Consider the following 27,167-nt stretch of genomic DNA (forward strand, 5'->3'; position numbering starts at 1 on the left):
TTCTGCTTCCATTATCAATAACAACAATGCTGTTCTTTATTGGCATCAATGTATATTTCAGCCAAGTTGTGTTAACATCTTTTTAATTAAAGGTAGCGTTAAACACCTGACCTTATGTTCACTAAACTAAATCTATATCTTTGTACAAATGAATACACTTTTCCCATTTTACTATTTTTCAAGATATATTACTAGTTGTTTTATTAAACTAATGAAACACATAATGCAGCTTTATTAAGTAATTCAAAGTATCACATATTTATACTTGAAGAGGACTTCAGTATCATTCCTCCAAAGCTCTGGAAATTTCTGTTTTCCAACTCAAAGCAGAGCTGCTTTAATTCTACTTTAATTATGTGTCAATCATCAAGGAATATAGTGTCGAGCATTGTTGAACAATGTGACTGAACAAAGACACTAAAAGCTGAAAAGCCATACAGTCAGTTAATGAGTTTTTGGGTCACTTTTTTTTAAAACCTGTCTCTCTGAAACCTAAACAGCTTTCAGTTGCTCTGAAGCAGCCTTTTATCAGTTTGGACAAACCTAACAGCACAAAAACAGCTGTAAAAGTTATAAAAATGAAACAACATTAACTTCTATTATCCGTCCACGTAGTAGCACATTTTTAGTAGTCCGAAGAAACCTTTGTAGTAGCTTAGTTCACTTTGAGAGTGTTGCAGAATCTTTTCAAACATGTCTTATTATTTTTAATGTTGTTAGCTAGGCCTACCAAGAAATTGAAACTGACTGACTCGAAGCCCTCAACATTGGCTCGGCAGTTACAGTATATTCCTCAAAATATGTTGCGTAGTAGGGGAGACCAGAGATAGTTGTAATGTGGGTCAGTTGTAACACAATTTCTCCAATCAGGGTCAAATGATGTGATTCATCCTGTACATGCCCAATTCAGTTCTTCTATCACATGTGAAAAATCAGCACATTTTGTCAAACACAGACAATTTAAGAAGAAAAAAAGTAATTTGTATGCTAAAAAGTAAGTTTTTTTTAAAAACTTTATTTCAATTTTTAATAGCATTTTCTGCTCTGCAGTTAAACTCATCAAACTTAAATTATGTTATTTGTATGTCTATGGGGATAAATTCTGTGTATGTCTTTAATGCTAATATTTTAGCCGTTGGCTGTAATCTTAGCTAGTTCATGGCTATAGGAGTCTGGGTCAGTTGTAACAGCAACAGTCTGGGTTAGGTGTAACAATAATGCAAATGTTACAACTTAGGGCTGTATGATATGACCAAAATCTCATATCCCGATATAAGAATTCTATCGTCCGATAACGATATAAATCACAAAAATGTAACATTTTCTGTAAATTCTGTGAATCTCGTGCAGCTCGTCTTGCGGGAAGTGTTTCCTGCTGCATGTCATGTAGCTGGAGTCGAGTGAAACTATACATTTTTAGACATAAGTTGTAACAGCCACCGTTTTCTTTGTGAGTGTTTATTACACGGTGTGCTGCGGGGAAAAGCCTGTTCTTACGGAGCCCAGCAGGGGACATGGGAGAAAAAAAAATTAAGACGGACTTTTGCGAGATCTCGCAAAACTATCTTGGGATCTCGCAAAACAAACACGGGATCTCGCAAAAGTTTTGCGAGATCTCGCAAAAGTTTTAGCCGCATTAGCTCGAAGCTAACGGGAGGTCAAGACCTACTACAGCCGGGAGGAACACTGCTTTCCCGGCACATCGTGCCTCGACCTCCCGGTCGGCTTCGAGCCGGCGTCCGAAGAATGCGGCTAAAAGTTTTGCGAGATCCCGAGTTTGTTTTGCGAGATCTCGCAAAAGTCTGTCTTAATTTTTTTTCTCCCATGTCCCCTGCGGGGCTCCGTACTAACGTTTGAGTCTAAGGTTAATTTTTTAGCACCTGGCAGCTCTTTTTTTACTTCTCATCCGTAAATAATCTGCTCTTTCACGTGATTCAGTTTATTTTGAAAAGTCTAAACAGGATCTTGAGCTTTATTGTGAAAGGTTTATGTGGAACATAAACAAGCGGACATGCGATGGTGTGACCGTCATTGTTGCTAACCACAAGCATAAAAACAGGCGCTTGTCCGTCTGTAGTGTGGTTATATTGAATATAAGAGAAAGAGAGAACTTTAAGAAATTTATATAGCCACTACAGTGACCATCAAAACGATGAAAAAATATTGCCGTAAACCGTTTATTTTGCGACACCACGAAACAAACGGTAGCGTAAAATGAAACGATAGACGCTTTTATATCGTCATCCGGTATATATCGTTATATCGAACAGCCCTATTACAACTTACCGCACTATTACTTTAACTTATATTAAACAAGTTGGGGCAATGACATCAGAGAAAGGTTCACTGGTCTTAGTACATGTGGTTAATGCCATTGGCAACACAATTTCTCCACTGTTTGTGTTCCCACGCATACATAATACAGGCCACTTTGTCAGAGATGGACCAGTAGGAAGTAGTGGTAGTGGAAATAAATCAGGATGGGTGCAAGAAACAGATTTCCTCATCTTTCTGAAGCACTTTGCAAACCACACCAAGGTAAGCCATGAAAAAAGTAATGGAATTGTGATGCTGGTGCACAACTACATTTTTTCAGCTTCATTGTTATGTTCAAAAGTTGGTGCAAGAGTTGTAGGTTACAATGCCCACTGAGCCAATGAGGCCAAAATCAAGGAAGACCAACCTAAATTAATGAAATATTCAGTTGCAGAAAATTCCATAATTTGTCTTTTTTGGGGGGTTGGAATATGGTTCAAAAGCTAGATTTCTGCATTCTGTCACACACACACAGCTACATAAATGGCTCTAAGTGCATTCATGTGTTGAATAAAAAAGATTACATGTTAATGTTTTGTCAGTACCCTTATTTCATTGTGTTACATTTCATAGTGTGGGATATGTTACAACTAACCCAGACTATGGGGTTAATTGTAACATTTCACCATACCATGCAATGAGTAATTGCGCTGCAGAGAAAATAGCTGCACTATTTGATAGCAGAGACATGTAAATACTTTGCATTCCATTTTGAATCCACTACCTTAAAAGAGCTCCACTTTACAGACAGAAATGTCAAAAATGTTACAACTATCCCCGGTCTCCCCTACTGTTACCAAATAGAAGCTCCCTGACATAAAAGTTGTGCAAAAGCCTCCGCACGGACTGTGCCAAAGCAGAGAAGTAATCAGCTAACGAAGGACGCCAAAATACAGAGCCAGCTACTAAGATTTGCTTTTTTGGCTTTCCTAACACAGCTTTAGGGGAAGTATCAATAATTTATCATAGGTTAGTCATTATTTAGACATGGGTGTCCTCAAATGACTGGGATCAGAGGGGAGCACGAAGTGGACCACGACTGCCACCTTGTGGTTATAATGTGCAAGTATAAACTGGGACTAGAGTCGGTGATCATTTGTTACATGTCATTTTGTTTTGGTGGAAATTCCCTTGAAATAATGCCCTATAAATGAGTATAAAGAAAATTTGTCAACTTCTTTTAAATCACAATGACCAACTTTTATAAGGATTTATAAAATGTTGTTTATAGTGTCTGTAATTTCTACTGTTCTGGTACAGATTTGTATTTTCTTTTTTTAAAAAGGGTGTTTGGAAACACTTTCATACATAAACCTTGGTGCACCATTTTACCTGTTTCAATATTGCAATGATTTACTTGTAACATTGCAGGGATTTTCTCTTTCCAGGCAAATATACTTATCATATACACACACATAGGAAGGGCAGATCTGCTTGCAAAATGGGCAGTTCTGCATACAAATAAAATGGTCACCGCTGACCCGAGGTTGTGGAAAAGCAGCTTGAACACCATGTAATCTGCTGATCTAATGATGTTTTTCTAGCGATAATTGTATCAATACTAAAACAGCAGCAGTCCAGGCAATCTTGAAATTGAGGTAGCTGTTGAGGCTACTCAGATCACAGCAGTGACTCAGATTAGGAGACATGATTGCTCTGCAGGCTGACTATTTCTCTCCTCTGCAACAAAACTGCAGTCACAGTGGGTGACAGGATTCTCCGGGAAGCAATTTTGGGTGATAAAATTAATCTACAATATGTCAAAATTATTTTCAATGATTGTCCCTTCTCTTATCCGTCAACACATATAATGCACAGCAAGAGACTGGTGCAGGAGAAAACAGTCTGCTTCACTTCCTCCATGGACAAAGTACAAGCAGTTCCTCCAATTCAGCTGGAGGAAACCACAAACTGGATCTGTTTAGTGCCAAAATGAACTGCTACCAACCAACCAGAGTAAAAACACAGAAAGTAAGCAGGGACAATTAGAATGAAATATAAATAAAAACACCCCCTGGGTGCAGTTTAAATCTGAGGTCCCCTTAAAAATTATATTGCTCATTCTACAGAGAGTTAAGGGAGGTTGATGTAATTATTATTTAGACAGCTAGTTACTGTAAGCACGGCTCCAAGAGGCATCTCATTTCCTTCTTTTTCCTAATGATTACACTCCTGGCCTTTCTTAACTGGAAATGAAAAAAGGAAATTGGTGTGTACTCTTCGGCTGCTTTTTAAATTGGCTCTGTTGGATAATTATGTATGCTCACCGAGATTGTAGAATTCATGTGCAAGTCTTTACTATTTTGTCATTTCGGGTTGTGGAGTTTTATTAGAGCAAACAGATGTAGTGAAGTAGCACTTATCTCTACTTTAGATCTTAAAAAATATATCACTGTTTCAATTATTTACACATTTAAGCTTATTTTCCTGATCTCGTTTGACACACAGTCAGAACGGTGCCGCAGTAGTTAGGCCTGTCCCCTCGCAGTGAGGAAATACTTGCTGGCTTCGACCTTGTGGCTGGCTAAAGCCTTTTTGGTGGAAAGTTTACATGTTCTCCCTGTGGGTGCGTGGCTGTTCTCCAGTTCCCTCCTGACGTCCATTAACATGCATGTTAGGTTGCATTTCTAAATTTGTGTGGTATTTCTCTCTGTGTTAGTTGGATGTGAGAACTCCACCTTCGCCCAGTGTCTGCAAAAATATCCCAGTGTAAACCTGGTAAGATGAACAGTAAAGTAAGTGAATGGATGGCTATTTGACACAGATGACCCTTTTAATGATTGCAACAGAACCAAAACCACAACAAAAAAAAAAAAATTCTAAAATGTCCTTCTTTGTTGGAATAACTGGTTAATATCAAACAGCTCTAAGCTACTTTCATTCCAGGGATCTAAGGCTTGTAAAGAAAGGTGCATCACCCCAGCTCCGCAGTTCAACCAGCTCTTATCACATCTCATCAGCCTGTTAAGTCACTGGTCCATAAAACTGTCTCAAGTGTGATACACCATCATCACATCACACCCTAATTTTCTCGAAAAACATCTTACAGCTGAACAAGCGTGCTTTGCAATGCATAACCAGAATGCAACGATGAATTAGGCACCGGGGGACACATCTTACTCTTGCTGCTTACCCACAACTGCAATCACCAAGCCAGCCCGAGCAGAGAGGAGCTGTCTCTTGACAGCAAAGTGTTGCGCACTTTGTGATGTCAAGGTCCTAATTCGCTCACCAACATCAACTCATAACAAGACAGCATGCAGCGTTTTAAAGTGCGCTTTCACATGGACGGTGTTTGCTTATTATGCAAGCGAGTTAGTCAATCTGGAGAACAATGCTGAATTTGGATAATTGGGTGGCATGTGTGTTTATGAGTGTAGGAGTATGTCTGTCTTGACTGTACGTCTACAAGAGCTCGCAGAATGCAAAATGACTCCCAGAGCTGCCTTTGTCTCCCTCGGGCCTCAAAGACTTCCCAAGCTGAACAGCTCAAGCTAGGCTGCCTCCCTCTCAAGGTCCAGACTGGTTAACAAGCAGCAAAATAAAAGCCAGCAAGTTAAATTGTATGTAACTTTTTAGTTTGCACAAATAGTGTGACCTTTATTGATTTCTTGTCTCTGCCGTCAGCCTGGTAAAACACTAATGGCATTGGTCAATAAAAAACCATGAAGTGGAAGTTCTCAATACCCCTCCCCCTGCGCTGACCATATCCCTAAAAATAGCCACTCAGCCTCCCTCAGAGGCCACTGAGCCCGAGCCATGACAGCTCACTACCCTTATTCAATATGAGCTGTACTGTGTCCCTGTTTGTTTCCCCACTGCAGATGTAAGCGGGCTGACACGCTGAGCCATATGCCAAACACATCTACTTCGATTCCTGTCCCTGCCAACTCCCATTCAGATGGCCAGAGAACCCTGCCTCTTTTAATCAATAAATTAATAACACTATGAGTGGAGCATAAAATAAGACTTTGACTGTGGTGCGCAAATTGAAAACAAACAGCAGCTTCAGCAACTCTAACTTACATGGTGTTCTGGGACCTACTGCTTCAAAGAGTAACATTCATTTTTCAAAATGCCTTGTGTCTATGTAGTCACCACCCGCCGTTTTATTGACTGGTATGTGTCAATGTGTACCCCTGCCAGCTTACGTCTTTCTCTCTATACTTGCGCTTATTGAACTTTGCAAAAATAAATTATACGAGCAGAATTCAATAAAGTTGAAATGACCTCCACTTCTCTCCCAGAGAAAACAGCCGTCTTCTCTTTGTAGCCCATGTTTTTTCTCCAAACTTCTCAACGCTGAACTTTGTTGACCAGTCTGTTTCTGCTGCACGTTAGGCCCTTCGGAAGTGAGACTCGCCTAGCTTTTCAGGTGCGCCGCGGAATTCAAAACAACAGGGGCTGCTGAAGGCGGTTCACTTACACAGTGATGCAGATATTCAGAAGTTAAAGTTCTGGGAGAGCACCCCTGTGGTGCCGTTCCTCCACGGTGAGAGAAGCAGCAGCAGCAACAGCCAGCAGTATCGATTCACCTCGCAGCCTTGAGCCTGCTGTCACAGACAGTATATCACTTCATTTAACCCACTGTTAAATAGGCTGTAATTAGAAATCTGTCCTGCAGATGTGTTTTATTTAAAGGATGGTTTGTGGCTTAGTTGCAAAACTACCTACTCTGTTTTGCATTAGTTTTGTTGCTGGCGTTCTTTTGTTCAGCGTTTCATTTTCACGAAGGATTTGAGTGCTATTGACAGAGTCTGCAAAGAGAAAGCAAATGATGCAAATAAATCCCCTCTTGGGGGATTAGTCTGCATGCTATTTGAAAAAAATATGGTAAGTCTCTTAATTGTAGTTAATGCTTGTTGGTCTCTCGACTCAATCTGATGACAATAAACTGTTTTTACAGCCAGCATTTTAACTTTGAAAAGCACAGGTGAAGTAAAATCCTTTAAGTTTCCATGTAAGCCGTGACAACAAGCCCGGCTGCACACAGATCACAGATTTTGTATCAACAGTTTTGTTGTATATGTGCAATGACAATAAAGAGCTATTCTATTCTATATCAACAAGCTGATATTATTGCTCTGTATGTTGATCCAACAAAAAGCTCTTTGCCTAGTTTCCTTGTGGTTACTATTCTTTCAAAGATTAATCATAAAATTCTGTCTTTTGGATGTTGTATTATGAATTCGTTGTGGTGAGGAAGAACAAGAAGTTCAATGCTCACTTATTTGTCTACAGTAGTTGATATTTTGTCATTTTATTTGCTGAAAATTGGCTATTGAAGAAGAGGGTCTGTATCTTTCCACGCTCTCTCTACAATACTCGCATGCTCATTAAAACTGTACATACAACTTACAATGAAAGCGTTGAAAGTGTTATTGATCCCTGCATTCATTCCTCCTCTCAGCACCGGCTGTAAAGTGATCTCTTTCAGAGCAAGTAAATGAAGGGGGGGAAATCCACAGTCTTTGCTCAGTGCAGAAATCCTTTTTCAGCTCAGAGACCTAATATTAAGATTCGGGAACCCAAATTAGCCAAATGAAATGGCAATCTTCTAAAGGTACATTTTAATTAGAACAAAAGTTCTGCTGAGCTTTTCTGTGCTGTGATAACTTTGTAGGCACAGAAACAGAAAAATGGAATGTCTTACTAAAAAGCCAATCTTTGATTATTTGATTTAAGAACAACCTTTGGATACTGTTACAGTGCCATTAATTCAAATACATGGTAATGGCCTGCACCATAGCACTGTTTAACCTTCAGCTGTTTTAATTTAGAGAAAAAAGAAATAAATGTGTTCTTTACCCCTCCTGATGGTCCTTTAAAGACAAAACAGTGTTGTGGACACCAGAGGGTTCATTCATTGTTTACACACTGAGAGATTGACAGCTGGCTTCCACATTTAAAATTTTAAAATGTGATCAAACTTTAAGAGAAGACATTTTATAAATTACAGCTAGAAATATGCGAGCGTAAATAGTCGGGCTATTCTGCTGCAGACTTGCATACTGGGGCGCTTAAACAGAACAGAGCTGTCATTATTGTAATTGCTAACACCTGTGTTTTCCCCACTGTGAATGTCAGCTGTGGGAAATAATCTCTTGAGTAATTTTCTTTGTGCTGCTACTTTCACTAAAGTAAAGGTTTTGCCTTCAGTCTTGACAGTGATTGAAAACAAAACAAAAGCAAATCCATCTTTAATGTTTTCATTTTTTTTTGTTCTGTTTTTTTTTTTTTTTTGCCAAAATGTCTTTCCTGAGTTGAGCTGAACCCAGCTACGTGGGGCCACAAGAGAGTAGGGAACATGTGGAAGAGAGCCTCGACAGGTGGAGGTATGCTCTGGAGAGAAAAGGAATTTAATTGAGTAGAAGCAAGACTGACTACACGTGTGGATATATGAGGGAGACTGGTGGAAAGGTGGATTATTGATAGTCAAGGTGGAGGAGTGTAAATACTTGGGGTCAGCCATCCAAAGTGACAGACAGTGGACAAGAGAGGTGAAGAAGAGAGTGCAGGCAGGGCGAGATTTGTGACAGAAGCATAGCAGCAAAGAAAGGGAAGGTTTGCAAGATGATAGTGAGACCTGCTGTAATTTATGGAGGAGGCAGAGCTAAAAATGTTAAGATTTTCAGTGGGAGGAACCAGAATGGACAAAATTAGAAATTAGTACATCAGAGGGACAGATCACGGTGAGCTGTTTGGAGACAAAGTGAGAAAGAAAAGGGTGAGACGGTTTGCACATGTGGAGAGGAAGGATTTTGGACAGTGGATGTTGAATATGGATCTTCCAGGCAGGAGGAAAAGATGGAAAATATGAAAACCTCAGAGAAGGTTCGTGGATGTAGTGAGGGAGGACATGCAGAGGGTTGATGTGACAGAGGAGAATGATGGGATAGGGAACATAGGCAGATGATCCGCTGTGGCGACCCCTAAAGGAAGCAGCCGAAAGAAGTCTTTTTTGAGTTCGAGTACATCATAAACACCACTGGGTGTCGCTCTATAGTGTCTCATATCGCTTCTGCGCGCTTATTTCACCAATATCAACCCCCTCTTCCTCACTGTGTGTGCGTGTGTGTTGTGTGTCGGATAGAAAGTCAGCCTGGTTTCCAGCTGAGTGCTTGCTCTCTCACAGTGTGTGTGTGTGTTGTCATTATTATCCACTCTGCTCCCAGCTCAGAATGGCCAGATTCACTCAGACTGAAACAAGAAGGCAGCACCATCCACAGCAGCCCCAGCCCTCTCACTCCAGCCTGGTTTTCACCGGACCGGGGGCACCACCGACCCAACAACCACTACTACTTATCCCACATCAGCACCAGTACCCTCAGATCACATTTCCGAAACCCATGAACGGGTCAGAACCCATTTCAATTCATCCGGAGAGCGGCAACATGAAAGACCAAGATGCCATTAAACTGTTTATCGGGCAGATACCGCGGAACTTGGAAGAAAAAGACCTGAAACCCCTGTTTGAACAGTTTGGGAAAATCCACGAACTGACAGTTCTCAAGGACCGATACACCGGCATGCACAAAGGTAATGTGTCGCCCCTCGAATGGCTGAGAGGCCCATATGAAGCTTAATATCTGCTTATTAGTATCTGTACGTACTGAACTGATTTGTAGTGAAATGCGGATTTTTGTCACTTTTATTTTCATGTTTAATCGGGCTTAATCGCTCAGCTGTCAATCCCCCAAATAATCTGTATCGTTATGCTCATCACTGCTCATATTTCTGTATAACATTCATGAGGTTTGGCATTTTGCTCCAGTTGCTTTTTTTGTGCGTAAGGCAAGTTTTTAGCTTTTTAGTAATTATCAGATTGGTTTGACGCGCTTTTGTATTTCTATCTCTAAATTTCAGTATTTATTATGACCACAAAAAGAAAGATTTGCACATATTTTGAGTGTTTTGAACACGAGGAACAATTCTTCATTTTATTGCCTTTGAGTGTTTCCTTAACACGCTCCTAAGTGGGGCAGAGGCGCTCGGAAAGGATGCATTTTTCAACAGCCTCCTCTTGCCAGTCCCATCTTTTGCGGAGGGGCGGCATCATTTATTCATCCATATGCTTTCTTTAACATCTCCCCATGTGCAAATAGAGCGGGCTGGGTGCAAACGCGACACGGCGAAATCAGTTCAATTCTACAACGTCTCCAAAGGGCGCACGAACTGTCACAAGATGACGGACGTCGCCACGGAGAGTGGGCAGTGATGCTTCTGCTGAAATGGAAGCAGAGGGTGTAAATCCACTCAGGTCACTATACATACACTGACAACTTCCATCTTCCATAATGAAGTTGGCTAGCAAGAATATAGATCACTGCCTGGGTGGGAAAAGCATTTCACGATACAGCCCCCCCTCATACCCCGCACCCCCCATCCCCTAGATTCAAGCAGTGCAGACGTCATCATTGTCATCGTCATGACCCGTGAACCCTCACCCAACCTTTAATTTAGACCTGAAGTGCATAACCCCAGAGCTGCACTGGTTTAGCTGATCAGTGACATTCAGGCTTTGACTATAAGCACTGTGATCACTGTTAGTTTCATTGTAACGGTCAGGCCAGTGCACTGTCCACAAAGTTTGCAACATCTTATTCATATAACGACAAAAGGGCAATTGCATACTTAATGCATCTGGAGAACATTTATGGTGATTTCATTGCTGACACATAGAAGTCACAAACAAAAGCATGCAATGGCCTCGACTATCATTTAGTCAAATCCACAGTTATAAAAAACCCTTTTCTTTGTTTTTTTCCACACGTGGATTCTTCATTTCGCAGAGCAGATGCAGATGTGTGAAGGATGTAAGCACAGGAGATAAGCCTTTTATTACAGTGACATTTAGAAAAGACAAATGATAATGTATGACAGTAAACATTACAAACCCTGTCGTGTCATGCATCAAGTCACCATCGCAAGATATTAAATTTGTTTCTGCTACAAAGGTCGTCCCCATCTCCTTCAGAATAATTAATACAAGTCTTTGTGAGGGTTTCAAACCAGGATACAGTTACAGTATATAATAATAATAATAATGTTTGCCACATATTTTATGACGGTCGTAAAGTTGATGTTATTGTTGTGGAAGTCATTTCTTCAGTATTGCACTGATCTGGTTTGCTTTGGATGTGTGTGTTTTTGTGCTTGTGTTCATGCATATACTAAAATGTCATTTCACCCATGTTACAGTGATGGCAGTATTTTGGGTCCTGAATGATGTCACCTTACCGTGCTATCAGGGAAAAAACAATTTAGGCTTTCCACATAACATAAACAGCACATTTCCATTACGCATACAAAAACACTGATCTTTGGTAGACATGTATATAATTCAAGTGAAATATTTGACATTTGTCTAGGCCATAAATTTGATATGTCATAATTAGCAATTATTTTGTCAATTAATACAGTGATAAACTGCTTAACTACATTGTAATTCATTTGAAAAGGTTTTTTGTTAGATTTCCTCGTAGCATTATATTATCATCAATGTATTACATCATTCTTGCCCTGGTGGTAAAGTAGAAGAAGTAGGAAAATGTGTAATTGAGATGTACTGCTTGCTTTCGGTGAGACTCTGTATGATCAACCTCCTCAGTTCTCTTGTCAGTTTGAAATGCAAAACTCAAAAGAGCCTTTCAACAAAGTGAAATCCCTTAAAAATATCCAGTGAACCTTTATATCTGTTCATTGTGCATTATAATTTTTTTTTAAATTTTTTTTTTGCATTTTACTAAACAAAAAATCTTGTTTAAATGTAGCTGGATAATCCTCTCCTTCTGATCTAGCAAAAATGCTAAAAATATGATTCCAAATGCATTTCTCATGTCATTATTTACCCTGAATTTTAACGTACAAACCGCTAATTAATTTTAGATAAGCATAGTTCAGTCAAATTAAATGAGTTAGGATGTAATGAAGCCTTGTTGCACAATTAACAATACAAAATCAAACTCTAATGTGTCAGTGATCCTTGATGAGGTTATTTTATAGTTAATCACGTTATTAAGCAGAAAAAGGATTATGGGGTACGCATCCTGATGGAAACACTGGGCAAGCACCCTCAAAGTGGCACATTCACACTAACAAAGACATCGATGGACAGAGGAACACACGCACATACACACATGCGCACATGCTATTTTCATTATACTAAGTGTTGTGCATTCGTAGCCATTGTGCTTATTCTGTCATTTGGATTTTTTGGATTTTCATTTCATCCACATTGTGCTCTCTGTGTTTATTTCCTCTTTTCTTATGCAACTGTTTTTTCCCCTTGGTAATCCGAGAGGGAAAACATGGAATTAGTTTGTAAAGCGTGATAATAATGCATGGCCATAATAACTTGACTCAAGAGGATTAGCAAATGTGCATTGTCTGAAGCAGCAGTCTCTTGGGTGATCAGCTGGTTGCCTCCCTAAACAGTGGCTGCCTCTGCCAATTAAAAATTCAGTCTAGCCTGCCTCTTCAAATGATTAATTCTGCCCACGCTGTCGATGGCCTGCCAATTATTGTCGCCCAATTGGTATTAATAAGTAGAGGATTTCCTGATGTTGAATTTATCACAGACTATGAAAACTTCTCCCTTTGGCTCTAATTACCTTTGACTAGCACATGCAGAACAAATACATACATGCATATATGCACTTGCATATATCCAGAACCAGTGTTCCTTTTATGCATTGTGCCTGTTATGTTGCTTGCTATATCAAATTCTTTAATTAAAAGTGCAGTTGGGTAGATTATATCATGTGAGTTTCCACAATGCACTCAGATCAGAGAGGAAATGTATAATTTAGCACAACAGGTAGACGCATAGACAAAAAAAAATCCCTAGGTTGCTCCATTCTGCCGAGTAAGGCTGCCTGGATATCAATACTAAGCTTGTGTTGAGTATTACTGTGTTAATGCATTTATAAATGGAGATATTGCCATAGACCCCAGCAAGCAGAAGCACATTAAATCACAGAATAATCTAATGAAATATTTATTCAAGTTTTTATTTTTTCCTTCGTCTGAAGCAGTCTGATGGATAGGGTTTCTCTGTAAGTTGTGCTCCTCAAAGAATAAAGAAGGAAGGAAGCACAGCTAGTTGGAACAAAGCATATTCATCAAACCAGAACTATACATTCCAGTTTTCCTTTATGAAGATGGAGCTTAAAGGCAACAGCACTGGTTAAACCAACCGTTGGTTTGTTAAAGCTGCTTTCTTCCTTTGATATTATGGAAGTACATGCACACATTTTCATATTACGTGTGCCTTATGGAAAGTGTCAAAGATCACGGCACTGCTGTAGGACAGCATCCCTCCTGGGGAAACAGATGGGAAAAATTCGCTTACATCCATAAACAGAGCTGTAGATACGACATGGACTGTACAGAAAGACCGAACTGTGTTAATATTACAGATTTAATAGACAGCTTTGGAACTTATTCCTTTTGACATTATTGCCTATTTACTAATGAAATGAACCAATATCATAAATGCCATGAAAGCTACACTCCGTTCCAGCTGTGCGTGTGACCTCTGAGTCACCTGAAAAACAATTCTCGGTCTCTGTGTAGTTTTGTGCAGTGATTCGATTGAACAAATCTAGAATAAAATCTCCTGTCAGAGTCTAGTGAGCGAAGGCCACCGAGCCAAGCTAATGCAGTAACAACACTCGCCTCGCAATCTTTAAACGTCTGTAAATATTGTAATAAGCAACAGGGCTTTCCTCATAAAAGATGCAGCAGCTCAACGGGTACTGACAGGCGCTATGGGCCTTGACTTCAGGATGAGGAGTGCTGCCTCCCTCTCTCTCCTGCTCTTTTCTGTTGGTTTCCCAAGCAGATTGGCAATCTTAGATGGCAACAAGGCTGCGCTCTGCTGGAGGTTTGTATCTGCTCACCAGGCTCACCTGACTTTTATTCCGTCTCCGATTCCCTCTCCTTTAATACCTGCCCAGGAGAGCCTTTCAGATGGATTGATTTCCTGCACCAATGCAACATTCATTATTGCTTGCAGTATATTATACTTTCAGTTTGTTGGAAGTGCTGTTACACCATGACCTTTGTGGAATGTGTTTGCTGTAAATGGGTGCCCAGAATGGGAACAGAGATGGGAAAATGAGCAGTGAGGTCTAACTCATTAATAAAACCTCTAATGTTTTTGCATTTCATTAACTCAAGTAAATAAAGCTCTTTGGTCCTTCATTCTACATTTTCTGGACAGTGTTTGTGTTTCAAGGGATGGTGGTGATGCCATGGTGTTTTAAAAAGTTATATTGGTAAGTTGACTGTTTTGATGACAACCTATAATAATAATCGATGCGAGATGGAAGGCGATTTTAATTTGCGCTACTGGCTTTTTCCAGAAATTTTAAATGGAAGATTTTTGAGTTGAATTATTTTTGGCTGTTTTGTGGACACATTTCTTTTCTAAAGGTAGAGTTGGCAGAAGCGCGCTGCCTTCCTGCTCAGGCTCAAAGGTCAGAGCTATTTTCTTAGGCTTCTATCTCCCTCTAAATAGACTATCTATTTTGAATGGGCAGCTTTGCAGAGTGCCATTGCCTACAGAGCAGAGTGTACTCTTATGAGGGGGGAGGGGGGTTATAAAGGCACAGAGGGGGGAAAAGGGAGAGCGCGAGGAGGAGGGGGTTGGTGGTTTCTGTTAGAATAGCATGAGCTCTTTAATGTTGTGTTTGAGCCTGGCTGGGCACAGATTCATTTTAGAAGGAAAATGAAATAACAAGGGAGAGGGGAGAGAGGAGATTTTAATGCAATGTTTTGTGATAATCCCTCTCCATTTTGGAATGGTTCAGGAGAACTCATGCGATAAAGCCTTGTACAAGCCTGGAAAATAATAAGTTATTTGTCTTGTCTTATAGTACCGTGCCCTTGGAGGGCTTGCTAGCCCCCGTGTTTTGGACAAAAAACAATCACAGATTAGTCAAGCTGTCACATTTCTCTGATTGCCAAATCGTCGAGTCCTTGATATTGGTGTGAATGAACAATGCATTTATGTCTTACACGAATCTGCCTGAGAGTGCACGTGAACACAAAGCTTTGTGGATACTGGACTTGGTACTCTCACCTAATCCCCCCCCACTGTCATACAGCCCGGTGTGACAGAGAGCATTTGCACAGTTAGGATGGAACATGTATGAAGCGGGGCTCACGAGGCAAATGACAGACAGACACATGGCACAGAACAATGGATGTATGGACAGATGGATAAGTGTTTGTCAGAGATGCAGAAACAAATGGCAGCTTTTATCCCAAGGCGCTGGGAGAGCAGAGTGATGGTTCAGCTTGGGACATGGAGGATGCCTCTGACAGGCTGTTTGCCGTTTGGGCAACAGTGGATGGGATGGATTGAGGAGGAGCAGAGGCCAAGCTTGGCAGATAAAATAATCACCTGAAAGCTGCTGACATGAGAAAATCCCTCTAGTAACACTAGTAATATGTAATTCAATAATACCACTGCTACTTGTAATGTTAATTCTGTGCTGTCCAGAGGTGATTTCTTATTTTATGATTAGAATGCAAGCAGTAACAGCAAAACTGTTTATAATTAATGACAAAATATATTATGCGAAAAATGTTAGTATTTTGACAGCGTGAATAATATGGTAGTTTGCCACCCTAAGTGGGGATAAGCAGAACTATTAGCAGACCTTGTTTTCCACAGATATTAAGCAATCCTTGAAATTTAAGGAAGGCACATTTTAGATTGGAAAATGTCTAAGAATGCTCAAGTCCATGAGGGATGTGTGAAGATACATGCGGCTCAGCACGGTTATAAATAGATATTCTGTGGTATTTCCGAAAATAGGTTAAGCTGCCATCGCTGCACTGCTGGCATGGCATCACTGATTGCCTGCCAGCCTCCCCAAAAGACTGCTCCCGTACTGTGCTCAAAAGGAGGGAGAGACAGAGGGAGCATCTGTGGGCGACTGCAGGCCTCGTTTCCAGCGCCTTTCCATGCCTCCCCTCACACCCCGTCTCTTCCATCGCTCAGCCATCTCTCTCCACGCTCCTTCCATCCATCTTTCTCACTTAAGGAGTGATGCCGCAGCCAACAGTCTCTGTGCTCTATTGCCAGTGACATAAACTGGTCAGAGGCTTTGTACTAGAGATGTATCGCATCCATTTTTTGTGTGTGTTTGATACAAGCAAATTGCATGCCAGAATAGAAAGATGAGAGACAGAATTTGTGTTACTTTTCTGGTGATCAAATATTAATTTTGTAGAATAAGCAAAGTATATGGACTTTATATGAGTTCCATTATGGCATCTGATCTGTGGTACACTGTACAACGGTAGATCTGGCTTAATTAAAAAAGACTATCTATCTATCTATCTATCTATCTATCTATCTATCTATCTATCTATCTATCTATCTATCTATCTATCTATCTATCTATCTATCTATCTATCTATCTATCTATCTATCTATCTATCTATCTATCTATCTATCTATCTATCTATTTAATGTGGTTACCAGGAAATACAGTACATCGAGGCAATTAACACCCCGGTGTCTGCTTGTTAGTCACACCATTAGTGTTAATTAATTGTCTCCTCCAGCTGCAGTGGTGATATGAGATAAATAAATAAAAGTTAGGACAATGACACAAATTATATTGTTGGCAAGCAGGGTATAAGTGAAAATGAGCTTTTGAAAGATGGAAAATAAAAAAACAGTATTCATTACCAGCGTCTTTATAAAGGCTTGTGTATATACATCAGTCTCGAAGAGGAGGTCACTGATTGCATCGTGACTACCTCCGGCACCACTTGCTGGACATGCAACGGAGCACCTTCTCTAAGAGACTGATTCAGCTTCACTGCCACAAGGACAGATACAGTATTGGACACATTTTATACTTACTTCACATTAACAAATTAATTTTCCAATGTGGGATAAATCAAGTGTATCTCATTTCATTAGGTTGCCCATGTACAGCGGTATACTGATAGAGAATGAATGTGTGAATGATTTCACCAGGTAGTGTTTTTTGCTCTCCTTGCATGTCTGTCTTTCTCATCCCTCTTTCAAACAGTCCATCCAAGCAACCTCCGTGCCTTTGAAGCGATGTCTTTTAAGGTACCTTTCAATTTGTAAAATCAAAGTGACTGAGAACCTGATCTGTCTCTTAGTCCATAGTCAGTTTGCAGCTGCCAGTCATCTATGATTGTGGCTTTGCTATGATCAATTGAGCTGTCTCAGAGGTTTAAATGCCTTTTAGTTTTAGACAGAGGACATGCATTTTTAGTAATATTGCATCAAATATGCCATACATTAAAGGGAAACTTTAAATACAAACGGTGTGGGCCAAAATGAAAGGGATTTTATGGTTTCCTTTCTTGTAGTCCTGTTTTCCTCTTTCAAGAGGTTGTTAGAGTACATGAAGAGGATGCAGTTTTCTGACTTTGACTCGGGCAGAGGGAGGTGGGGTGGGGGCACACAGAGTTATTGATTTCTGTAAATCCCTTGGCCGGAGCAGACTTGGCTCAGGGAGGGAAGCAGGGATGACAGGCTGGAGAGACGGGACTTGGCAGGTAAACTCTTGTTGCCCTCCCAGAAGTAACACGGCAGGAGGCAGTAAGTGTGAACCTACACATTATTTACAGCTCTGTGAAACTCTATCCATTAACAGTGTCAATTAGCTTGCTCATCAGGGATGCAGGGCACTGGACTACTATTTATAGATTGGACCATGGCTTTAATAGCAAAAGAGGGATGATGTACTCAGAGAGTCTACAAAAGTCAAGACTTACTTTAAAGGCTATAGAACAGTGGAGGATGCCAAAGTGCTGTATCATAAGTGTTATCCAGCCAAATATCAGGGATTCTGGCTAATTCTGGGGACGGGCTGCTGGTTGCAATCTGCCATGTCACCAACAAAACCTGCATTTGCTGCCAACTTTATAAAGTGGTTGTTGGAAATTCCTTTTTAATGCTAATACGTGTATATGTCATAAGTATGTTTGCCAACATGCAGATCAAATATAACATGGACATCTACAATTGGCACAAGTTCACTTAATAGCAAATATAACAAGCTGATAATTGAAGGATTTATGAGGTTTCTCTTCCAAAGTCTCTGTGAGTTGAGACTTTCCCGCTGCTAGCAATCCCTGTGTTTATGCTTGCAACTGATTGTAGGAGTCTTTCCTTTGCTTTTATTAAATAGTTGGATAACATTAAGGAGACGGCTGAATATTTGCATCCACAAAGAAAAGTACATTTATCTAAATGTCACAACAATCTCCAGATAGGTTGTTCTGAGTTTGAGCTTTAACCTCTATTATATGTTCATAAAAATGTGATTCATTTTCTCAATTTAAAAATGTATTGGAATGCATGATAGTAAACATACAAAGGAGCCTTGCATAATCTTACTGCCAACCTTACAATTCTGCAACAAGAAGTCTAGTGACAATTAAAGTGTTTAATTGCAACACACATTGCATAATTAAATATATTATAACTGAGGCATTATTATAATAAGACTTATAATTAATGTGAACAACATTTTCAGATAGTTTGTGATTATAAACAAACAAATACAAGTTCGTGACAATGATTTGACATGTCAGTTTTAATTATTTATGGTTTATTAGGGAATGAACTATTGATGTGTTGTAGTACGTTGAACTTTTTAACTCTCAAAAACACTTTGTATGTCTGCTTTATTTAAGGCTATAGTTCACAATGATAGTTTTAACACATTTATACAGTTATTCTGTCATAGAAAGATAGTCAGTCATGACTTACCAGCTGGAATATATATGAAGTACCACTTAAGCAACACTTATTCTAGTAAGTGACTGTGAAGGTATCAGTATACAGTGCGTGCCTGCATTGCTGTGATGGTTTCTATTTCCCTGTATTGATCATGAAACATATACTGAGCATTTCGGAAAGAATTAAATGTAATTGTCACACTCATTAGGCAATATATCACATGTACACACAAATACATGAATGCATGCACACACACACACACACACACACACACACACACACGAAATCCTTTGGGAGGTTCTGCCTATGGATCTGTTTGACCGCTTCTTGGAGGCTATAGTGTAGTCTATGTGAGCAAGTAGCAACAAATCAATGGCTGAGGTTCTTCTACTTAGGGGTCAGAGAGGATACCACGAGGGTGCAGGGGCTATTTGTTGCCTTCATGATAGACACCGATGCTCCTCAGTGCTCTGCAGTGTTCATCCTCCCCCAGCTCATAGTGAAGGTGTGATGGGAGGGTTAGTGAAGGAGGAAATGGAAAAGGATTTTGGAGCTGGGTGCAGCAGAGATGAAGGGTTACAGTTATTAGTGGAGGAGTGATGGAAGAGTGCACGAGGATTCAGGGTTAGGAGATGTTTACTGTGCACAGTTTCTGGTGCTATAGAAGGTGAATGTCTGACATAATTAAGGTTTACAGGTTAAAGAAGGCTACTGCTTTTATTACAATATCATTATGAGGCTCATTATTAAGCTGGGGCAGCAAAAATGTTGTTGTCAGAACAATGACTGAGACTGTTTTGAAAGGTCCCTGCCATCGCTAGCTGTTTTTCTTTGCCCTCTTTCAGCCTTCGCCCTAAGTATTGACATGATTGTTGTGTGTAAACAGATCAAGAAGTGTGGTTGTGTTTTTTTCAAAGATAAGAAAATGATTAGATAAACTAAAAGATTCTATGAGACCAGACTGATTCCCCCCCTCGTGGTCAATCTGTGCCATAGAGCCTCCCGCCTAACCGACCGGCGATGATTCGGGTCATAATCACGTTTCATCCACGCCGATGATGTGCGTTTCAGCTACCGACCCTTCTGAAAGGCTCTCAGTTCCCTTAGAGCCCTGCATGGCAGTAAATGAAGTAAGCAAGTAATCTAGCCACAGTGATAGCGTTTTCCAAAGAGTGCAAATGATGTGTGAGCGAGCAGACAAGGCTGGTGCCAGGATTGGCTCAGTTTCTGCTACCTTCACACTTTCTGGCCAAGGAAATGCCACAGTGAGAGCAAGTTCACACTTTTTCATTACACTGGGGCAGCTTGGCTCCTCTGGGGCAAGGAGATGGAGAAAAGAGGGTATGAAAGGTGGAGTTTAAAAGAGAGAGGTTGTGGTTTAAACCGGGCCTGTCTCCTCGGAATTGCATTCATATTTGACGATTCTGCAGTACGCATTTTATGCCCACTGCCTATGTAGAAGTAGGGTGCTCGTATTCAGCTTACCAGCAGCTACCAGAGTGGCAGTGCAAATTACTAAATGCTGAGATTGTGAAAATTACAAAAGACGGAAACAAACACTTTAAGTAAAAGTTCCAGACTCATAGAAACATTCAGCAAAAATTCTAACAAATGATAAAAAAATAAAATAAAATGAGGGGATGTGACTTAAATTTGGGAGCTATTTTAGGTCAAACTTTAAAAAAAAGAACCCACAAAAATTAAACATAATCATAATAAAACAAAAGAGCCAAACATGAAAAAGCTGCATATATCCAGACAGAAATGTACCAAATTGAGAAACTTTTCATTTTGTATAGAAGAAGGAAGGCACAATGCAATAATACTCCAAGTATTATACTTCAACTTGCACTTAGACCAGTTACAATTCTGCACCAGGTTATTATAATTATGTTAGCTGAGGGAGTAAAACAAATAAAGCAAACTGTAAATTCAAATCATTTCAGTTTTATTTATACCGCGCCAAATCACAACGACAGTTTCCTCAAGGCGCTTTATATTGCAAGGTAAAGACCTACAATAACAAAGAGACATATTTCGAAATCATATTTACCAGGAAAAGTCTGTTTGCTGAGACTGAATTATTAATTCTAGATGACAAACTTGAATAAACTTGAATTTTCTCTAAAACAGTAAATTGAAAAAATATCCTCAAAGACTTTGTTTTGGGGGTTTGGTGGGGGAATTTTCTTGATACACAACTTTAATGCCACTACCAATAACAATAGCCAAAAATAAGTATTTTAAATGGCCAATGAAGTAACAGCAGTTTTTTTTTTTTTTGGAAGTGTTTTCAAAGGAATCACTACTGGTCAGAGTATTTCTGGCTGACTAATTTAAAACAATATTTCTGAAAGAGTAAACAGATAGCTGGTCAAGGAACCAATCCAGCCATAGTATTCTCAGTAATATCTCAGTAATATTTTACTATCTTTTTAAAATTATTTTTTATTTAGGTGTGTGAATTTTTTTGAGTGTTTCTACATTTGAGCTACTTATTATTCTTTACACCATAAAGGAAACATATGTGTGCTTTTGCAGGACTTCAGGAATGTATTTCATTGCCAAATAGACCTAAAGAGCACTAAAGGATGGCACAGCAGGAGTGCCTCCTGTGTCTCACAGACCCCGTGGACATACACTCGTGATTTCTACGACTGAGCAGGAACGCACTTCTTACTTACTGTCTTCCGTTCTCCCTCTGCCTCACGCGCTCCCTCCCTCTCTCCCATGTAACACTCTTTAATTACATGCCAATTCAGTGCAGAGGAGATGGAGAGACTCGGCCTTATTTCCCAGTACACACGTACCCCACTTAAAAATATATCATTAAGAAATGGGAGACCAGACACGGGGAGCTGCTGATGGAGATGAGAAGCTGGGAAAGACGAGAGGAGAAGAGGAATCTCTTCTCTTTGCAGCTGAAATCAATGTTTTAGACAAAGCTGTTTTAGGTTTCTGTCAGATGATGCAGAGGATCATCTCCTCGCAGTGGGAAGGCTTCCCCCATTGCTGTGTCAGCAGGCTCTGATTACAGTGGCTTTTTGTTGTATTTCAAACAATTTCATCATGCTCCCCCCCACTCACACTTTTGCACTTGGTATGCAACGCAGCGCTGGCAATTTGTACGTGTTTGGATTCCAATTATGGAGTTGTTAAAGCTTTTTCGCCTGTGGCCTGCAAATTCTTATTAAGCCATACATTAAAGAGCACAGAATCACATTTAAATGGAGTTCATGTTTCTCTTTTGTTTGCCAGTGTTGTGGTTGCTATTAATTTATTCGCAATGCCCTATGCATTACACATTAACAAATAAATCGCGTTTGTGATTGTAATGCAAAATACTTGTTTCTTATTCAGAGATGGGGCAAGCGTTTGTCAAGTAAACCAACAACAAGCCCAGAGAGAGTGAAAAAGAGAGAAAAACAAGCACCAAAATGGAACCATTCCCTTCTGCTACCCTCGCCCATTTAAGAAACAAACAAACAAACAAAGCCAAAACAACAACGTGTAACAGTCTGGGTATTGCGTCAAGTTCAAGCTAATGAGCAATACGAATTAAATGGTAGTGTGAGTGACTGAGGGGTTTAATTGGGGGACGCAGTTTGACACGATTATTTTTGGGGTAACTGGGACAGGTAAGGCACCATTAACGCTGTCAGAGACTTGAAAGATCACAACCTGCATACACGTTGCTGCTGTTTGTCTTTCATGCGATCATTTAGGCTATAGTGGTTAAATATTGTAATGAGGGTCAGCGCATCCGCAGTCATGAAGGCACATATCCACGTTACAGACACTTTAGGCAGCGAGGCAAAAAGAGGTCCAAATCAATGAATAGATCAGTGACTTTTATGACATTTTACCCTTCAGTGGAGAAACCATTGTTGTACAAGGGTCAGTTAAAACTGTAAATACCGTACATGTGCTGTTCGGCTGTATTTATGCTTGTAGAGGGGCACAAAGAGTGATGCATGGATGGGTAAAAGTGATCCCATCTGAAACAAGAACAACAGATTGAAATATTGTCTCTATGAAAACTCTTAATATATCACCACCCACTGAATATATTTGGCTGTTGAAATGAGATCCAAAATGCAGCGGCTGCTAATAAACCATATTCAGAGTGGCAGAAATATGATGCATGCTAACCCATATGAACCTCATTAATAGAACACAAGCAAATCTATTTATTCAGATAGTCAGGGGGAAAATGATTGCCTCATTTTTCCATCTGGCTTCTCTCCTCTCCTCTCCTTCCTGCACTGCATGCTGGGAGTGTGAGTGAATGGGTGTGTGAAGGTGTTTGGTGAGTGCGTGGAGCGGCTGAGTGAGTTTGGGACGTTTGGACTGTTTTTTCCGGAAAACTTTGGGCTTTATGGGTGGTTAAAAGGTAAGGCAAGTTTATTTCATTGTGTTGTGTGAAGTGAAGAATTTTAGTTAATTGGCCAGTTTTACCTTGAGTCATGGCGTCCCTCCCCAGTGAGGGTTCGCCTCCCCTGTCTATTAGACATGGGGCCAGGGTGGTGGCATCCCAGCAGTACACCGTGGAGCAGGTTCTGCTAGCTGTTGGTGAACAGGTGGGCCTTGAGAATATAACTTATGGCTCTCGGGTGAACAAGGTTGTGATTGCTTTTCGCTGCTTGGTTCACCTGTTAGTTGAAAGGGGGATCATTCTGGATGATTTGTTTGTGGCTGTTTCGCCACTGTTTGTGCCATCTACGCGGGTCACCGTGTCCGGTGTCCCGCCGTTCATCCTGAATGAGCTACTAGAAAAGGAACTGACCCGCTTTAGAAAGTTTGCTAGCGGGTTCAGGGTTGTTCGTCTTGGCTGCAAAGACGCCAGACTGCAGCACGTTCAGTCACTAAGAAGGCAGGCCTTCATGTATCTGAACGATTTTTGTGAACGCACGCAAAGCTACTGGAAGCGTCTCACTGTCTTTTCTCTTTTTCTCCTCCTCTTCTCTCCGTCTTATATGGCAAATTTGAGAGTAGGTACACTTAACATTAATGGGGGTAGGGATAGGGAAAGGCGTGCAGTCGTGGAGCTTAGCAAGAACAAAAACATTGATGTGTTCTTTTTGCAGGAAACACATAGCACTATAGATAATGAGACAGAATCGGGAACGAGTTGGAATGGGCAGGCTTTTTTAAGTTATGGTACTAACCTCAATGCGGGTGTAGCAATTTTATTTTCTAGGTACCTTCAACTGTCACATGTTTCTGTCTGTGAGATAGAGCAGGGAAGGGCACGGGTAGTAAAAGCAACCATTAAGGGAATATCTTTTGCTTTTATGAATGTATACGCCCATAACTCAGCTGCGGGTTGTGTGCGATTACTTCGTAAAATTAATGATGAGTTATCAAAATTAAATAGTGGTTCAATAATAGTGGTGGGAGGGGACTGGAATTGCACAACCCACCCTTCAGTTGACAGAAACACAGGAGGGCCTCACCCACCTTCGGGCTCACTTTTGTCTACAATCATTCTTCAGAATGATTTGACTGATGTGTGGAGAAAGCTCCATCCCACAACCAGACAGTATACATATGTAAAAGTTTCTGAGAGCAATGTGAAGGCAGCTCGGCTTGATAGATTATACAGGGAGTGCAGAATTATTAGGCAAATGAGTATTTTGTCCACATCATCCTCTTCATGCATGTTGTCTTACTCCAAGCTGTATAGGCTCGAAAGCCTACTGCCAATTAAGCATATTAGGTGATTTGCATCTCTGTAATGAGAAGGCGTGTGGTCTAATGACATCAACACCCTATATCAGGTGTGCATAATTATTAGGCAACTTCCTTTCCTTTGGCAAAATGGGTCAAAAGAAGGACTTGACAGGCTCAGAAAAGTCAAAAATAGTGAGATATCTTGCAGAGGGATGGAGCAGTCTCAAAATTGCAAAGCTTCTGAAGCGTGGTCATCGAACAATCAAGCGTTTCATTCAAAATAGTCAACAGGGTCGCAAGAAGCGTGTGGAAAAACCAAGGCGCAAAATAACTGCCCATGAACTGAGAAAAGTCAAGCGTGCAGCTGCCAAGATGCCACTTGCCACCAGTTTGGCCATATTTCAGAGCTGCAACATCACTGGAGTGCCCAAAAGCACAAGGTGTGCAATACTCAGAGACATGGCCAAGGTAAGAAAGGCTGAAAGACGACCACCACTGAACAAGACACACAAGCTGAAACGTCAAGACCGGGGCAAGAAATATCTCAAGACTGGTTTTTCTAAGGTTTTATGGACTGATGAAACGAGAGTGAGTCTTGATGGGCCAGATGGATGGGCCTGTGGCTGGATTGGTAAAGGGCAGAGAGCTCCAGTCCGACTCAGACGCCAGCAAGGTGGAGGTGGAGTACTGGTTTGGGCTGGTATCATCAAAGATGAGCTTGTGGGGCCTTTTCGGGTTGAGGATGGAGTCAAGCTCAACTCCCAGTCCCACTGCCAGTTTCTGGAAGACACCTTCAAGCAGTGGTACAGGAAGAAGTCTGCATCCTTCAAGAAAAACATGATTTTCATGCAGGACAATGCTCCATCACACGCGTCCAAGTACTCCACAGCATGGCTGGCAAGAAAGGGTATAAAAGAACAAAAACTAATGACATGGCCTCCTTGTTCACCTGATCTGAACCCCATTGAGAACCTGTGGTCCATCATCAAATGTGAGATTTACAAGGAGGGAAAACAGTACACCTCTCTGAACAGTGTCTGGGAGGCTGTGGTTGCTGCTGCACGCAATGTTGATGGTGAACAGATCAAAACACTGACAGAATCCATGGATGGCAGGCTTTTGAGTGTCCTTGCAAAGAAAGGTGGCTATATTGGTCGCTGATTTGTTTTTGTTTTGTTTTTGAATGTCAGAAATGTATATTTGTGAATGTGGAGATGTTATATTGGTTTCACTGGTAAAAATAAATAATTGAAATGGGTATATATTTGTTTTTTGTTAAGTTGCCTAATAATTATGCACAGTAATAGTCACCTGCACACACAGATATCCCCCTAAAATAGCTAAAACTAAAAACAAACTAAAAACTACTTCCAAAAACATTCAGCTTTGATATTAATGAGTTTTTTGGGTTCATTGAGAACATGGTTGTTGTTCAATAATAAAATTATTCCTCAAAAATACAACTTGCCTAATAATTCTGCACTCCCTGTATATCAACCAGATGTATAATAGTAGACTAGTTAAAGCAGAGATTTCACCTGTTGGTTTTTCTGATTTCTGGTGCCACTGGAAACAAAGGAAAACGGACTTTTGCAATTTGGCTCAATAGTGGGAGGTGGGGAAAACACAGATTAAGCTTTTTTGTCACCAATACACATCACATGCAACGGCTACTGTTAAAGACTACTTTGAGGACTTAGAACGAGAGCTCAAGAGGCTAGAGACTGAGATTATAAGTGGGACAGATAATACAAATAATACCTGGGACAGCAGGAGGAAGGCTTTGGGCAAGTTTCTTCACAAAAGGGCAAAGGGTGCTCTTATTAGGACTCGGATTTCTACTATTAAAGAAATAGGTGCCCCAACAAGGTTCTTGTTTAAGCTGGAGAAAAGGTTTCGAGCGTCACACCAAACGTTGCACTTAAGGCTTCCAAATGGGAAGGTGATATCTGACTCAGTAGAAATGAGGAAGCTTGCCATTGACTTTTATGCCAGCCTCTTTAGGGCTGACACGTGTGACCCTGAATGTGTGACGAAGATGCTGGTGGGGCTGCCACGGCTGGATGAGGCTGAATTGGCTGTGCTGGAGTCTATTTCCTTTGAGGAGATGTCTTCAGTGGTTCAACAACTCAACGGTGGTCGGTCATCAGGAGTTGATGGTCTTCCTGTGGAATTTTACCAGGAATTCTGGTCGCTTCTAGGAGAGGACATTCATGAGGTTTTCACATACTGTATGACCACTGGGATCTTGCCAACAAGTTGCACAAGGGCAGTTTTGACTTCACTGCCAAAGAAAGGGGACCTGGGCTTGCTCAAAAATTGGAGGCCTGTCTCTTTGCTTTGTACGGACTACAAGATTCTTGCAAAATGTCTTTCTAACAGGTTGAAGACCTGTATTGACATGATTGTTGATGTGGATCAAGCATACTGT

At 40.6% G+C, this 27,167-nt stretch overlaps 1 protein-coding gene across 11 annotated transcripts in view; it reads left to right on the top strand.

Moving 5' to 3' along the window:
- Positions 1–9,378: 9,378 nt before the first annotated feature.
- Positions 9,379–27,167, top strand: part of celf5a (cugbp, Elav-like family member 5a) — a 187,360-nt gene continuing 169,571 nt past the window's right edge. For all 11 annotated transcript variants that reach the window (XM_026158996.1, XM_026158999.1, XM_026158997.1 and 8 more), the window contains exon 1: positions 9,379–9,855. In XM_026158996.1, coding sequence (XP_026014781.1) covers positions 9,498–9,855 — 358 coding nt within the window. In that variant the 5' untranslated portion in view covers positions 9,379–9,497. The remainder of the gene's footprint in view (positions 9,856–27,167) is intronic.

The sequence above is a fragment of the Astatotilapia calliptera genome, chromosome 23 (genome assembly GCF_900246225.1).
Source record: "Astatotilapia calliptera chromosome 23, fAstCal1.2, whole genome shotgun sequence".
Lineage (NCBI taxonomy): Eukaryota > Metazoa > Chordata > Actinopteri > Cichliformes > Cichlidae > Astatotilapia > Astatotilapia calliptera.